Here is a 13,052-nt window from a genome sequence, read left to right as displayed (position 1 = left end):
TTCCACAGTATGAAAAAAATGGCTTTAATGACTCTTAATCGGCTCAATTTCTGAATGTGAAACGTTGCCTGCTATCAAAAAGTCATATTTTCCACATTTACTGGACTTTATTATTTGATAGCTGTCTTTACAGTTTTGTTTGGAAGCTGCAGGTGGAGTGAGGACTAATTTTAGGATTGTATGTCATGTGTTTGTGTGACTATTTTATAGTCTATATTGTGACTTTCAGATTCAGCACCACCTGCTCAGGGGCACGTCCACGTAAAGTAAACTGGGTAGAAAGAGACTTACAAAAGGGGAGCTATAAGGTTAAGATTTATTATTTTAATTGGTACCATTCCAACATGTTAGGTTTTGGTGCTTTGGTGTTTTCATTAAACATAGACTTTTGTTTTTAAGCATGTCTCACACCTCAGTAATCCACACTTCTCCTCCAGGAAGTAGAAAGAAAATGTCACTTTTAATTGTGTTAACTGCTCTTTGTACCCCGTCAGGTTTGTAAAGTGGACAGAACTGAAGGGTAAAGTATGTTTTTGGAACAAATGAAGTCTTTCCACTTGAGGCTGCCATATTAATTACATCATTGTAGTTATTCTACTGTATATTCTGCTTGATTCTCGGACATTTTTTCATTATTCATTCCATGTAAATATTCTTACATTTTCAATACTTCAATAAAAATAAATTAGCAGCAGATGTTCCAATCTAGGATGTTGGAACTTTGAATGTTTGAAATGTCAATGCAAGACTAATCTTTGAAGGAATCTTAATTGCCAAGGTGAAGAGAAACAGCCAGTATGAGTCAACGTGTTTCTTTTTCCACTAATGGACTCCAGATGAAACAGATGATAAAATAAATAAGTTAACCCAATAGAAAATGAATGTAAGCAAACCTACAAACAGTAACAGATCTAGAATCCCCACCATTCCTTTACCATATAAGGGAAACAACCTTTATTTTAAACTGATGTAAAACAAAAACATCAGTTTGTTCTACAAAATAGATTTTTCACTAAATTTGCAAAGTAACTGGTACAGTAACCTAGATAATAAAGTCTAGTTTAACAGGGATTTTGGAGGTTGTGCATGGTGGACCTCGACAGCAGAAAGTGGATTAGCGTGCACAGCAGCAGCTCTAGATAGCCGAAGTGGAGTTCAGTAGACTGTATAACCAAAAGTTGGGTAAACTGCTAGTGAAATAAATAAATTGAATAAATATCAATAGTAGTAAGAGTTTCCATGAACTGAGCAGGCACAGTTTTGTTTTGTATGTGGATGTCTGCAACTTTGATACAGTAAAGGAATAAATAAATGACATGTGTTGAAACTGGACGTGGAAATGTATTCTTTTGTTCACTGACGCTTTACGAATGTTGAACACAAACTTCAGACCAGAAATGAGAGTCAGCAAATGAGTGCACCCTTCACTTATAACTTTCTTTATGTTCCTGTTGCGACCAACGGTTGTGAGCTGGTCTCCTTGGCAATAGTAGATAAATAAATTATTGAAACCATTACATTTTTTTTCTGCGTGTATGAAATTTGTTGCATAGTTAATGGCTGCACATAAAGAGTGACTTGGACACAGTAGTAGAGAACGATGTCTTTAAAGAATAAGCAGCAACTTATTCTTTAAAGACATCGTTCTCTAAAGACATCCTCATGGATTGCTGCTTACAAAGAATAAGCAGCAATCCATGAGGGTGGCACGGATGCCCCTCCGGTGGTCCTCCTTGGGCTCTTGCACTCTGGGGCCTCTGGATGTCTGGGGCCTGGATCTCCTCCATGCCTGCTTCATGCCCTGGGGGGCGGGGCTATGGCTCTCTACATCCTCTAGCAGACCATTACATGGGGAAACCATTTGAATAAAGCGCGCCGATCCACACAGGTGTGCACACGGGTGTTCACTGTTTGTAGACTTAAATCACACCTTTCTTGGCTGCTACTTCAAAGCACATTGTGCGCTGTCTGTCCTGCGTGCTGCACAACAACATTCAATATTTAGTATTTACTGCTGTTTACACTTAGCTAGATTAATGCGATGGTGTTGTGTATAGTATGTTGCTTTGTTTTGTTTTTTTTGCTTGTTTTCTATTCTTTTTCTCTCAACAGGTGATCCCGGAGATATTTTTTCTTCCCCCCTTTCTCACTGTCCCTCTCCCCTTCTGTTTTTCTTCTCCTTCCTCTTTCTTTCTCCCTTTCCTATCCCTCACTCATGTCTGTCCCGTCTGTAACAACTGAAAATAAAATAAAATTTAAAAATTTAAAAAAAGGTCGATCAAATGGACCAATACGGCAATGCCATGATGATCCATTTGGCAAAATAAATCCATTGGGTATCCTTGTTGGTCTTCAGACAACAATTCTGACGACTAAAGAACCAAATGGGACAGGCAAAAAAAAAGAAAAAAAGAAAAAAGAATAAGCAGCAACAAAACACCTGGAAACACCAGTCCATCTCAAGCTGTAGCTGGTTACTTTCCCCGGATCACCTTATTTTAGGCATTAAAAATAGTGTGAGTCAGATATTTTGTGCAGCTTGTTGCAATAAGTGATGTGGCATTTATGTTCACTGCCCCAAATTAACAAATTCTTGGCTAATGGGTTTCCAACTGCAAACGCTTAACACAGTGCTCGGTATTAACGCGTGAGGATGTGCAGTTCACTTAATGGAAGAGAAAGTAAACTCAAATGTCAGACTAATTTGATGACATTTGATGACGATGCACACAACAATTTCCCCCATCGTGCTTTTCTATTATACAATAATGTTTTATTCATATTGCTTAAAATGCATCTGCAGATGTGCCCAACGCCAACTATCAACACCATTTTTATGACACATTTAGCCATAACTGGGAGCTCGAGGGCCAGTATTTACCTGTTCGAACGACTTTTTCAGCCCACTTTCTGAATCTGCTACACAAGTGCTCCAAAGCGCTAAGTATTTGGAAACCTTTCGTGAAAACCGATTCAGAAAGGAGGTGGGAATGAGGAGGGAGAGACAAAAAGTGAAATGCTGGAGGAAGTTTGGCCTCACAGTGCAGTAGGTCAGTTTTTTTGTGCTTTTTCAAAGGTGGCTAAAGTGTTTTCTCGGTAGGGAAATTTCAACAGTGCAAGGTAATTTCTTCATGCAGTTAACGTTACACTCAAGTGTTTCCAGAAAATCAGCAATAAGACCACTCGAGCCAGGCGCTTGAGTCCAACCCACATATTAATGACTCCTTAAGGATTATTAAGTGCAGTTGACATGAATATTTCCTTGCTTAAAAACGCCAAAAAAAGCCAAAAAGTCCAAGACTCGGCATGTAACCCATACTTCTGGTCATTAAATTATTAAAAATAAATAATGGCCCCCAAAGCTGTTGAATGGAGGCTCTGGTGTCGTAGACCCCAGCCTTATTGATCTTGTGCTTAGAGCTTATATATACCTAAATAAGATGTAATTGATCAAAATGCTGCACATTATCTGTACAAAAAAATATATCTACAGGAGTATGGATCTTGCCGTCTTTCTTTGAAAGTTTTTCTTAAAGTCCAGCACCTGCCACAAAGGTCTCTGGGATGCGCGTACCCTTTTGTTCCCCGTGGTTCCCAGCACGGCGCCTCGGATAATATAGTATTGCTGTGTGCTCGCTCGCTCTGCTGTGACCCCTCCTCCTCACACCAGTTGGTCAAAGCTGAAAAATTGTGCGAAACCTCAGATGACTCTTACTTTATCTTCGGGTTTCCTCTGGCTTGGTAACCCAGGGTCAGCTGCATTAACACACACGATCTTATCGGCCTCTCTGGATCACCTCACATGGCCTCAATGTTTCTTTAATCCTGCCCACCTCACCTGCCTTTCCCACGGGCCCGCTGCCTGCCTTTCATGTTTCCACAGTGAAATAACATCACATACAAGCAGTCTGGGTGATTTAACAGTTTTTAATTATAACTTTTTGTACAACAGATTTTACATTTTCACAAGCTAAGAAGTTGATGATGCCACATAGCTAAGGGAGTCTGCAAACTCAAAATCAAACAAACAAAAGCTGGTATTTCTGGTATTTCAAAAGAACAAATGGGACTGTGACGGACGGCAAATATATTTACCATCTCTACTGTTTGTTTGGTCCAAAAGTGGGGATCCTTTCATTGTGAGGAAGTGTCCCCAGTTTTGAGGCCTTCTGTGATCAGAAAGCACTGAGTCACTCTCATATTCCAAAGACCACGAAGACACGGCTCTGGGATTCAAATATAAAATGATCACACATACTCTAAGACACAGTTCTTAGAAATCCAATCAGTCCTAGGCAGGGCTTTTTGTAAAACAACAACTAATAAGATTTCTCTTCAACTTCCCATCCAAACTGCAGACATTCAGTTCGTGGGAATCATCCCACGTCCCCAACCATCTTCAAACACACCATAAAAAGATCCTTCCAAAGCATGGTCCGGAATATATCTGTCCTTAAATATTGACTTCTAACACCATGCAATGAGTTTTCTGTCTTCCTTAACTTCAGCATAAAAAAAGAACCATTTAAATCTTTAGCAGGTCCATCTCATTAACTTCAACTCATCAAAAGAGCACAAATTAGTAAAAGATAGAAAAATAAGTGTCATTTTTATCCAAACAACAAACAAACAAAGAAAAACCTGTCAACACGTCATAAATGGGGCTATGGTACAAAACAGTATGCTTAGGAAATACAGCTGTTTTTAAAGGTACAGTAAGAGAGTTATAATGATATCCTCTGCCTCAGATGCAATAATATTCCATAATCATGTACATACTGAGAGAAATATACATTTAAGTTGTTATAAAAAACAATATTCTGGCTTATTCAATGTACTCTATGTTGTATCTGAATGTCAAAATAGCTCACAATGCTCTGAAATAGAATATTATCAGACATTTATTTGTCCAATTCATAGTTTCAGCCAAGCACATACAGTGAATATACCATGTTTATGCTCGGTAAATAACATTAAAGTTCTACTATACATTAGTTGTGTTTTGAGAAGCGACATAAACCTAAGCAGCGAGTGATGAGCATCTCGTCAGTGGCTAGTGCTGAACATGCCACAGAGATGTGTACAAGTATCCCGATCACAGAGAAATCTGTCAAAATTAAAAGCTAAGATTTTATTTGCCTCCAATGGAAAAGCTGGAAAAATGTGTTTCCTTTTTTAAATTTTTCCAGTAGTCATCCAAAGTAGACGCACAAAACCACTAATGATTTCCATATAGCTCAGAAGACAAAAGTAACCATTTGCTAAACTCCTGCCTGTGCTTAAGGTGTCAAGCTTTGAAGTCTGTTCAACATGACAAAGAGCAATTTAACAATATTTGAAAAGTAGGAAGGGTGGTATCATCTCCTGACGCTAACGTTCCATTTTAAATACCTAAATCAACTCTTAAGTTGATATTTTTTATAATTCAAATTAGAAAATTATCAGGTTATTAACAACTAACACTGTCAGATCAGGACTCTTTGCCCTCCGGAGCATCATCCACGGAACATTTACCAAAGTTAGCTCTCATTCTCAAAACTGTTTCTAGTTTTCCAAGTTGCTAATGATGACATATTAGAACAAAATAATTTGTATTTGCACGTCTGCTAAATGCATGCTCACGGTTTCCCTGGAAACACAATAGGCTCTCTATTGTATGTGCGTCTTGTTTTAAAGCAGCTTGTACTGAACTTTGGATACTTTGTTATTTATTTGTTTGTTTTTGGAACTAGAAGTGACAGATTAGGACCACAGAGTCAAGTGCTAAGCTGTTAGCTAGCACTAGCAAGTTTTCTTAGGAAGGTGCACCCACAGACTGAACTGTTACACTGCACAGACACATACCTGTTGATAATATTCAAGTAATATACAATTAAAAGATGAGAACTTCCCCTTAAAACTGGAGCACAGAGTTAGTGGACAGACTATTGGCCAAATTAACCACACAGGAAGTGATCACACTAGAAATGCTCCAAAAGGTAACAACACCACGAATATGGCCGAGGGGTCAAGTTCAGTGACCTGAATTAGCCGAGGTGAAGGCTAGCAAACATCTAGCATATTTCAGGCAAACAGCACAGCTTATATTAGGAAGCAGAGTTGGCGTGTAGCCTGCAAGTGTACAACAAAACCCCTCATTTGAGGTTCTCGTTGTCTAACCAGTAAATGTTAATTATGTAAATAAGCTTGTTAGTTAGAGATTATAAAGTATCTGTGACAGATCTTTGCCTGATTCTGCCTCTTTTATGTCATTTGAAACTCGCCATACTGGAATTAATTAGGAACAGTGACTACGGCTTATGGGGTTTAGCAAATGGTCAGCTTAAATTTAACATTTCCTCTCTGAACATGCTTTGACAGTTTTACAATTGAGGCAATAAGTTGTAACACAGAAGTGACAGAAGACGATGTACCGATGGATGCACGATAGTGCTGATTACACTCTGCAGCAGCAAGCCTGCTTTTTTGTCAGCTCTGGTTTTTGTGGGCTCGATGCAGTGGCGTTCATCTAAGCAAAAAAGGAAAATTCAGGTAAAACTTTAGCAGCTTCTCTCTTACCTTCTCCAAAAGAAACATTAAACATGGTTCGGACAATTGCGAGTATGTACAATCACTAACGAGTGGAGTGGATTCAGCCGTCCACAGCAGCGTCCCGACCTGTGATCACTGAGCAACACGCCGTTTTATAAAGTGAAGAAAGGGAGCCGAAAGCCTCGGACCGAGTGTGTTGCTGTTGCCGTGTGTTTCTGTCTGACTGTGTGAAAATGTGCATCAAGTGTTTGTGGGACTTTGCCTGTGTGCTTCTGCCAGCGGCAATCTGTGTTCAGTATGAGCTACAATAAAAACAGTTTGGGCGCTAAACTTCTCTGACGTTTTAAATTAACGTATTTTGTCCTAAAAAAAGAAAATTATTTTTTTTTCGTCAAGTGACATTTAATTCAGCTCATAAAAATGTAAAATACCAGATCACGCCATTATCAAAACAGACACAAACCACAGAGGAGATGGAGTAACACCTAAAAGGCTGCCCAAGTGATAATATGTAGCCATTACTGAACTCACTGTGACTTTTAAGCGAAAGATCCCACCTATAGCCTCAACACACAAACAGACATGGGTGAAAACTGATCAGACAACTCTGAAAATTGATGTTCGTTTACATTGCGTTCCAAGAGTCACACGCTGTGGTTTATTGGAATGTAGTCTTCCAGTATTTTCTCATCTCTGCCCAAGTGAGCGGGGTACGAACATCTCCGACTAACCCAACGTGAGCACACAGTCAAAACTTGAATTAACATGTATAGCAGATCACTGTTTTAGCACACAGCAGCAATGCTAAAAAAAAAGAGAAAGAAACAACAAAGCTTTTCAAAAATTCATTAAAAAAACCCAAAACAAATCAAAGCAGGAATTAAAAGACAGAATCCAAGAGAAAAAGTACAACAGGTCTAACTGAAAAGAAAGGATATAATTCCTTGTTTGTCTTCTTTTATACAAATGTGTTTGTCAGTCTGTTTGTTGCTGGGAAGTGACGCAGCTACAAATTGCCTTGCCAGGAAAGCGCCGGCAGGCTGCAGTACCACAGCCAGAACAGCGGGGGCAGCAGAGAGGCCGGGCCCTCGGGCCGTCTGGAGGCAGCAGAGTTTCTCGGGATGGCGTTGGAGGTACTTGGACCATCTATCTGAGGGTCCTGAGAGACAGGTAGACATAGATTGGAGAAAATGAGCTCAGCATGGTTCTGAGATGTCCCAGAACGATTATGTTCACAATATGCAGCTGGTATTGCAGAGGAAATTAGGAGGAAATGCTTTTGCTTATTTTTATTTTATTTTGTTAATATTATGCCTACATACTCATGTTCACAGTGTTTAAAATATCTTCAGCATTCATTTGGTGTGGCACACTAAACTATGAAAAGGTTGTTTTTATAAGTAAAATGCCACCGTGGAAAGTTAAAAAGTAGAAGTGTGTGTGCGCGCTTAAATTAGCATGTGCACCACGTGCTAGTATGTGTATACAGGACTTCACCAGAGGTCTTTGGCTAATAAAGCTGCAAGCTAACGGCTGGGTCATCTCCCCAAGACCTGGCCCTGCCTCTATTAAATGTCAGTCCAGTGCATAACAGTGCCTTATTATTGTACAATGACATTTACAGTGAACTTTAAAAGCCACCAGATAAGCAACGATCCCATTTCAGCCTCAAAGGAACTACAAAGAACAGGAGTTTACAAAGAAGGCGGGAAGGATTGCCGTGGCAATCACTGTCAGATGGAGGTCGGAGACTTTCAGCTGGGTCAGATTAGAATTGGTGATGATATGATAACTTGCCGATTGCCTTGTGGTCGCGAATGAAATTGTCGTATCAAATGAAAGAGCAGAACAGTTTGTGCTTTCATCACCGACACAAGTTATAGATTCTCTTTGTGCGATACTGTATCTCAAAGCAAATCTTTAATAGCAGTTTTAACCTGTAACATCAATATAAACCAAACGGCCACCGTAATAAAACCTCCCGTCTAAAAAAAGCACAGGTCCCCCTCGTGTCACCAAAATAACCCTGACCCCTCGGAGATAGATACAAGACCTTTATGGTGAGTTTTCTTAGTGTGCTGCGGTGTGGATGTGGGGATGTTGGCAGCACATCTTCTGTTTCTGTTACTTTAAAATGAGCGAGGAGGAGAATACCTCACGCATATTTGGACTCAGGGCTGGGTGAAGACCTTATGATCATGTGAACAAGTGTGATATTATTTATTTGGGTGGTGTGTGTCACAGTAACACCCACATGTATACCAGGAACACGTTTCCCTAGCAGAATCATTAAATTATAATAGGGCTGCTCAATTAATCGAATTTTAATCACGATTACGATCTGGGCTTTCAACGATCATTAAAAATGACTGAGCCGATTATTAGCCCCTCCCTCGTGCTTTACTCTCGCGCTGCTCCGTGTGGCAAATCGAGCGCACCTCTGCATTTCGAACACGCCTCACAACAATTAAGAGCAGCGGTCACCAACCTTTTTTGCGCCACGGACCGGTTTATGCCCGAGAATATTTTCATGGACCTGCTTTTAAGGTGTCGCGGATACAACAAAATAAAACTAGTACCAGTACCGAAAAAAATAAAATTTATTCATAACACACGTGAAAAAAACAATGAAAACCGAGTAAACGATAAAAACGATAACAAAATAACGCTGAAAACCGATAAAAACCCTGAAAACTATACATTTCACACCTGAGCCTCAACTCTCGCGGCCCGGTACCAAACGACTCACGGACCGGTACCGGTCCGAGGCCCGGGGATTGGGGACCGCTGATTAAGAGGACCCGAGGGAAGCTCGGAAAGCTAAGCAGAAGTTATTTGGAGAGGAGAGTGACTGCTGTTTACGGAGCCCCGCAGGGGACATGGGAGAAAAGAAAATTAAGACGGACTTTTGCGAGATCTGGCAAAAGTTTTGCCAGATCTCGCAAAACTAACTCGGGATCTCGCAAAACAAACTCGGGATCTCGCAAAACAAACTCGGGATCTCGCAAAACTTTTGCGAGATCTCGCAAACGTTTTAGCCGCATTGTTCGGACGCTGGCTCGAAGCCGACTGGGAGGTCGAGGCACGATGTGCCGGGAAAGCGGTGTTCCTCCCGGCTGTAGTAGGTCTCGACCTCCCGATAGCTCGAAGCTAATGGGAAGAATGCGGCTAAAACTTTTGCGAGATCCCGAGTTTGTTTTGCGAGATCCCGAGTTTGTTTTGCGAGATCCCGAGTTTGTTTTGCGAGATCCCGAGTTTGTTTTGCGAGATCTCGCAAAACTTTAGCGAGATCTCGCAAAACTTTAGCGAGATCCCGAGTTTGTTTTGCGAGATCTCGCAAAACTTTAGCGAGATCCCGAGTTTGTTTTGCGAGATCTCGCAAAACTTTAGCGAGATCCCGAGTTTGTTTTGCGAGATCTCGCAAAACTTTAGCGAGATCCCGAGTTTGTTTTGCAAGATCTCGCAAAACTTTAGCGAGATCCCGAGTTTGTTTTGCGAGATCTCGCAAAACTTTTGTGAGATCCCGAGTTTGTTTTGCGAGATCCCGAGTTTGTTTTGCGAGATCCCGAGTTTGTTTTGCGAGATCTCGCAAAACTTTTGCGAGATCCCGAGTTTGTTTTGCGAGATCCCGAGTTTGTTTTGCGAGATCTCGCAAAAGTCCGTCTTAATTTTTTTTTCTCCCATGTCCCCTGTGGGGCTCCATAGCTGTTGGTTGAAAAGAGAGGTAAAAAAACTTCAGTGGTGTGGAAACATTATGGGTTGGCGGAGTCAGACGTGGATCAAGTAGACATAGTGTGTAAACTTTGCTACAGTGTCGTAGCTGCACCACAGAGCAACACTGCAAAGTTCACTAAATATAGATGTTTACATTTTTCATTTATTTCTTATATTGCAAACATTTGCACTGTTATCAGTATTTGCACACTATTTTGTATTATTTTTTGACAATCTTTAAAGTCATTATTCAATACATTGTTATTGTTAAATAAATATCGTCAAATAATCGAGATCTCAGTGAAAACAATCGTGATTATCATTTTTGCCATAATCGAGCAGCCCTAAATTATAACAAGATTATCAATGTTAGTTACTTTGTCTGTCAGGGACAGCGTGCTGTGGATAGATACTTGCAGAGCCGTGAAACATACTTTAGATGGATACTTTCCACTCTAGTTGTCAAGGTTTTGGTATAACTCTTATCAGAAGGTCTACATTTTGTTGCTTTGTAGATGCCTTTTTAGCCGTAAAAGGTTTACTTAAATACATCTCTAACCTTACTCAAAACACATTAGTTGCTCTTCATGTGCTAGACATTCAGCTTATGCTTATTCTTCACTTTATACCATAGATTTGTAGTACAACATTCACCGGCATTGAACTTACCACACAGATGACGCCATCGGCGCTCGAGTTCGACTGCGATTTCTGAGCCTGCAACAGAAGGATACAATCAAACATCTCAACCTACAATCAAGTTTATATCTGCAAATGGCAGTCGGGTTATACGTTACTGAAGTTTCAAGGTCGAGAGTCTGAAGTGTGCATGTTACATCACGAAACAGAGACTGTCAGCAGAGAATCAGCAGCAATTAATTTGCTTTGTTCAACAATCAATGCAGCAATATCATTTTAATTAGACTGAAAATATTCTGTCAACAGGTGAAAACACACTGTGTTCAAACACCGTGACTGTGACTAAACGTCAAACAACTATCACATTCATTCTGTGCGTTTATGAAAGCTCGGTGCTGCTCTGATCATAAAAGCCGATTGGAACCTGAAGCTGAATTGGAAAAATCTACAGTAACCTTGCAGAGTTTACGCTGAGAGCCTGTTAAACTTTTAAAGCCTCTGATATTTACAGAAGAAGAACGAGAGTGAGCGCAGGGGGACAGTCAAACCCCCACTCTGATTTGATCTCAGATTTATCATTCAGCAGCTGTCATGCACTCAAATACACTGCCTTTGAGTCCCAGTCTGTCTCACACACACACAAACGCTTTCACCATGTGCGTAAATGAAGGTTAGGGACTGTTCTGTGATGACAACCATGACGGATAATTTGAAGGCTTAACTTTTTTTTATGATTATTACGAGAGTATTAAAATTACAGCATACGTAGATATCATACCAAACGCAGAAATGCTCTGTGATGCAGAATGCAACTCTGTGGTTGAGCCCAGCCAACTGTGACCATCCAGTTTTTCAACAAAATGCTTGCTGGGTTACTTAATTACTACTTAATAACTGTGTGTCAGCTAATATTAGTGTCCTTCCTTTTTTATTTAGGAAAAAATGTAGAAATGTATTTGTATTTTGTTAAACAGTGTTGATTATATCTAACAATATATCACACAATCGCATAAGGCAAAGGTACTAAACTAGAAATTGCTTTTTCCATCTCTAGCTGGTATTTCAAGCATACAAAAACATACAAAATACAGTCCTGATCAAAAGGGACGGTCGGTTTTAACTGGAAATAACTTTTATCTTATCTAAGAGATCATCTTTAACCCTTGGATGCACAACCTACCAGTACCTACACTCTTCCACAAGTGGGGTCAAAAATGACCCCAAATAGAAACAATGCATTTTGCTATAAACTCGGTTGTTCCACAGCATGTCTTTATTCTGTCTTCCTTCTCTCACCCCAACCAATCACAGCAGATGGCCCCGCCCCTCCCTGAGCCTGGTTCTGCCGGAGGTTTCTTCCTGTTAAAAGGGAGTTTTTTCTTCCCACTGTCGCCAAAGTGCTGCTCATAGGGGGTCATATGATTGTTGGGTTTTTCTCTGTATCTATGAAGCGCCTTGAGGCGACTTTTGTTGTGATTTGGCGCTATATAAATAAAATTGAATTGAATTGAATTATTCTTCAAAATCTTTAAAATGAATATATCTATAATGAATATCTTATCTAAGAGATCATCTTTAACCCTTGGATGCACAACCTACCAATACCTACACTCTTTCACAAATAGAAACAATGCATTTTGCTATAAACTCGGTTGTTATTCTTCAAAATCTTTAAAACGAAGAGTTGTTATATTTTCATATTTGAGGTATTCCTAATAAAACATGTTTGTGACATGAGGCCCTTTGCATTTTTATTTATTTTTGCATGAATTTTAAGAAATTGCAGTTTTTGTATCTCTTGCATCACTTTTGCATGCTTGCTCGGCATATACTGCAGAAGCTGGGCCTTCCCTCTGAAAGGCACAAGTTGTTCATCCACTGTAACACAATCACTGAGGATGAATTTCTGCCTGCAGTTGACCAGGAACAGGCCCCATATGTAGCAGAAAGCTGCCATGTCGTTTGTTTTCAGTCGGTAGGCTCTGGTCCTCTTGTCATCAAAGTGCAAGAAACGGCAAATATCTTCAAATCTTTGAATTGACATAGTGGCCTTGAACAATGGGTTATACAGAGGACTCCCAAAAAACACACCGACTGGTACATCCCAGTTTTTCTCACTTCCTGCAAGAATTTCAGTCAATCAAATGAAGGCCAGGAGCTTATGTTTG

General features: G+C 40.1%; 1 protein-coding gene across 2 annotated transcripts in view; it reads right to left on the bottom strand.

The window, feature by feature from the left end:
- Positions 1-3,913: 3,913 nt before the first annotated feature.
- Positions 3,914-13,052, bottom strand: part of gfra1a (gdnf family receptor alpha 1a) — a 125,549-nt gene continuing 116,410 nt past the window's right edge. For both annotated transcript variants that reach the window (XM_087849986.1, XM_087849985.1), the window contains 2 exons: positions 10,915-10,962; positions 3,914-7,690 (listed from right to left, as the gene is read on the bottom strand). In XM_087849986.1, the coding sequence (XP_087706112.1) occupies positions 7,538-7,690; positions 10,915-10,962 (201 nt within the window). In that variant the 3' untranslated portion in view covers positions 3,914-7,537. The remainder of the gene's footprint in view (positions 7,691-10,914; positions 10,963-13,052) is intronic.

This window comes from Neolamprologus brichardi, chromosome 13 (assembly GCF_056152115.1).
Source record: "Neolamprologus brichardi isolate AB-2024 chromosome 13, ASM5615211v1, whole genome shotgun sequence".
Taxonomy (NCBI): Eukaryota; Metazoa; Chordata; class Actinopteri; order Cichliformes; family Cichlidae; genus Neolamprologus; species Neolamprologus brichardi.
The sequence above is the reverse complement of the archived record's forward strand: the minus strand, read 5'-3'. Positions and strand labels throughout refer to the sequence as shown.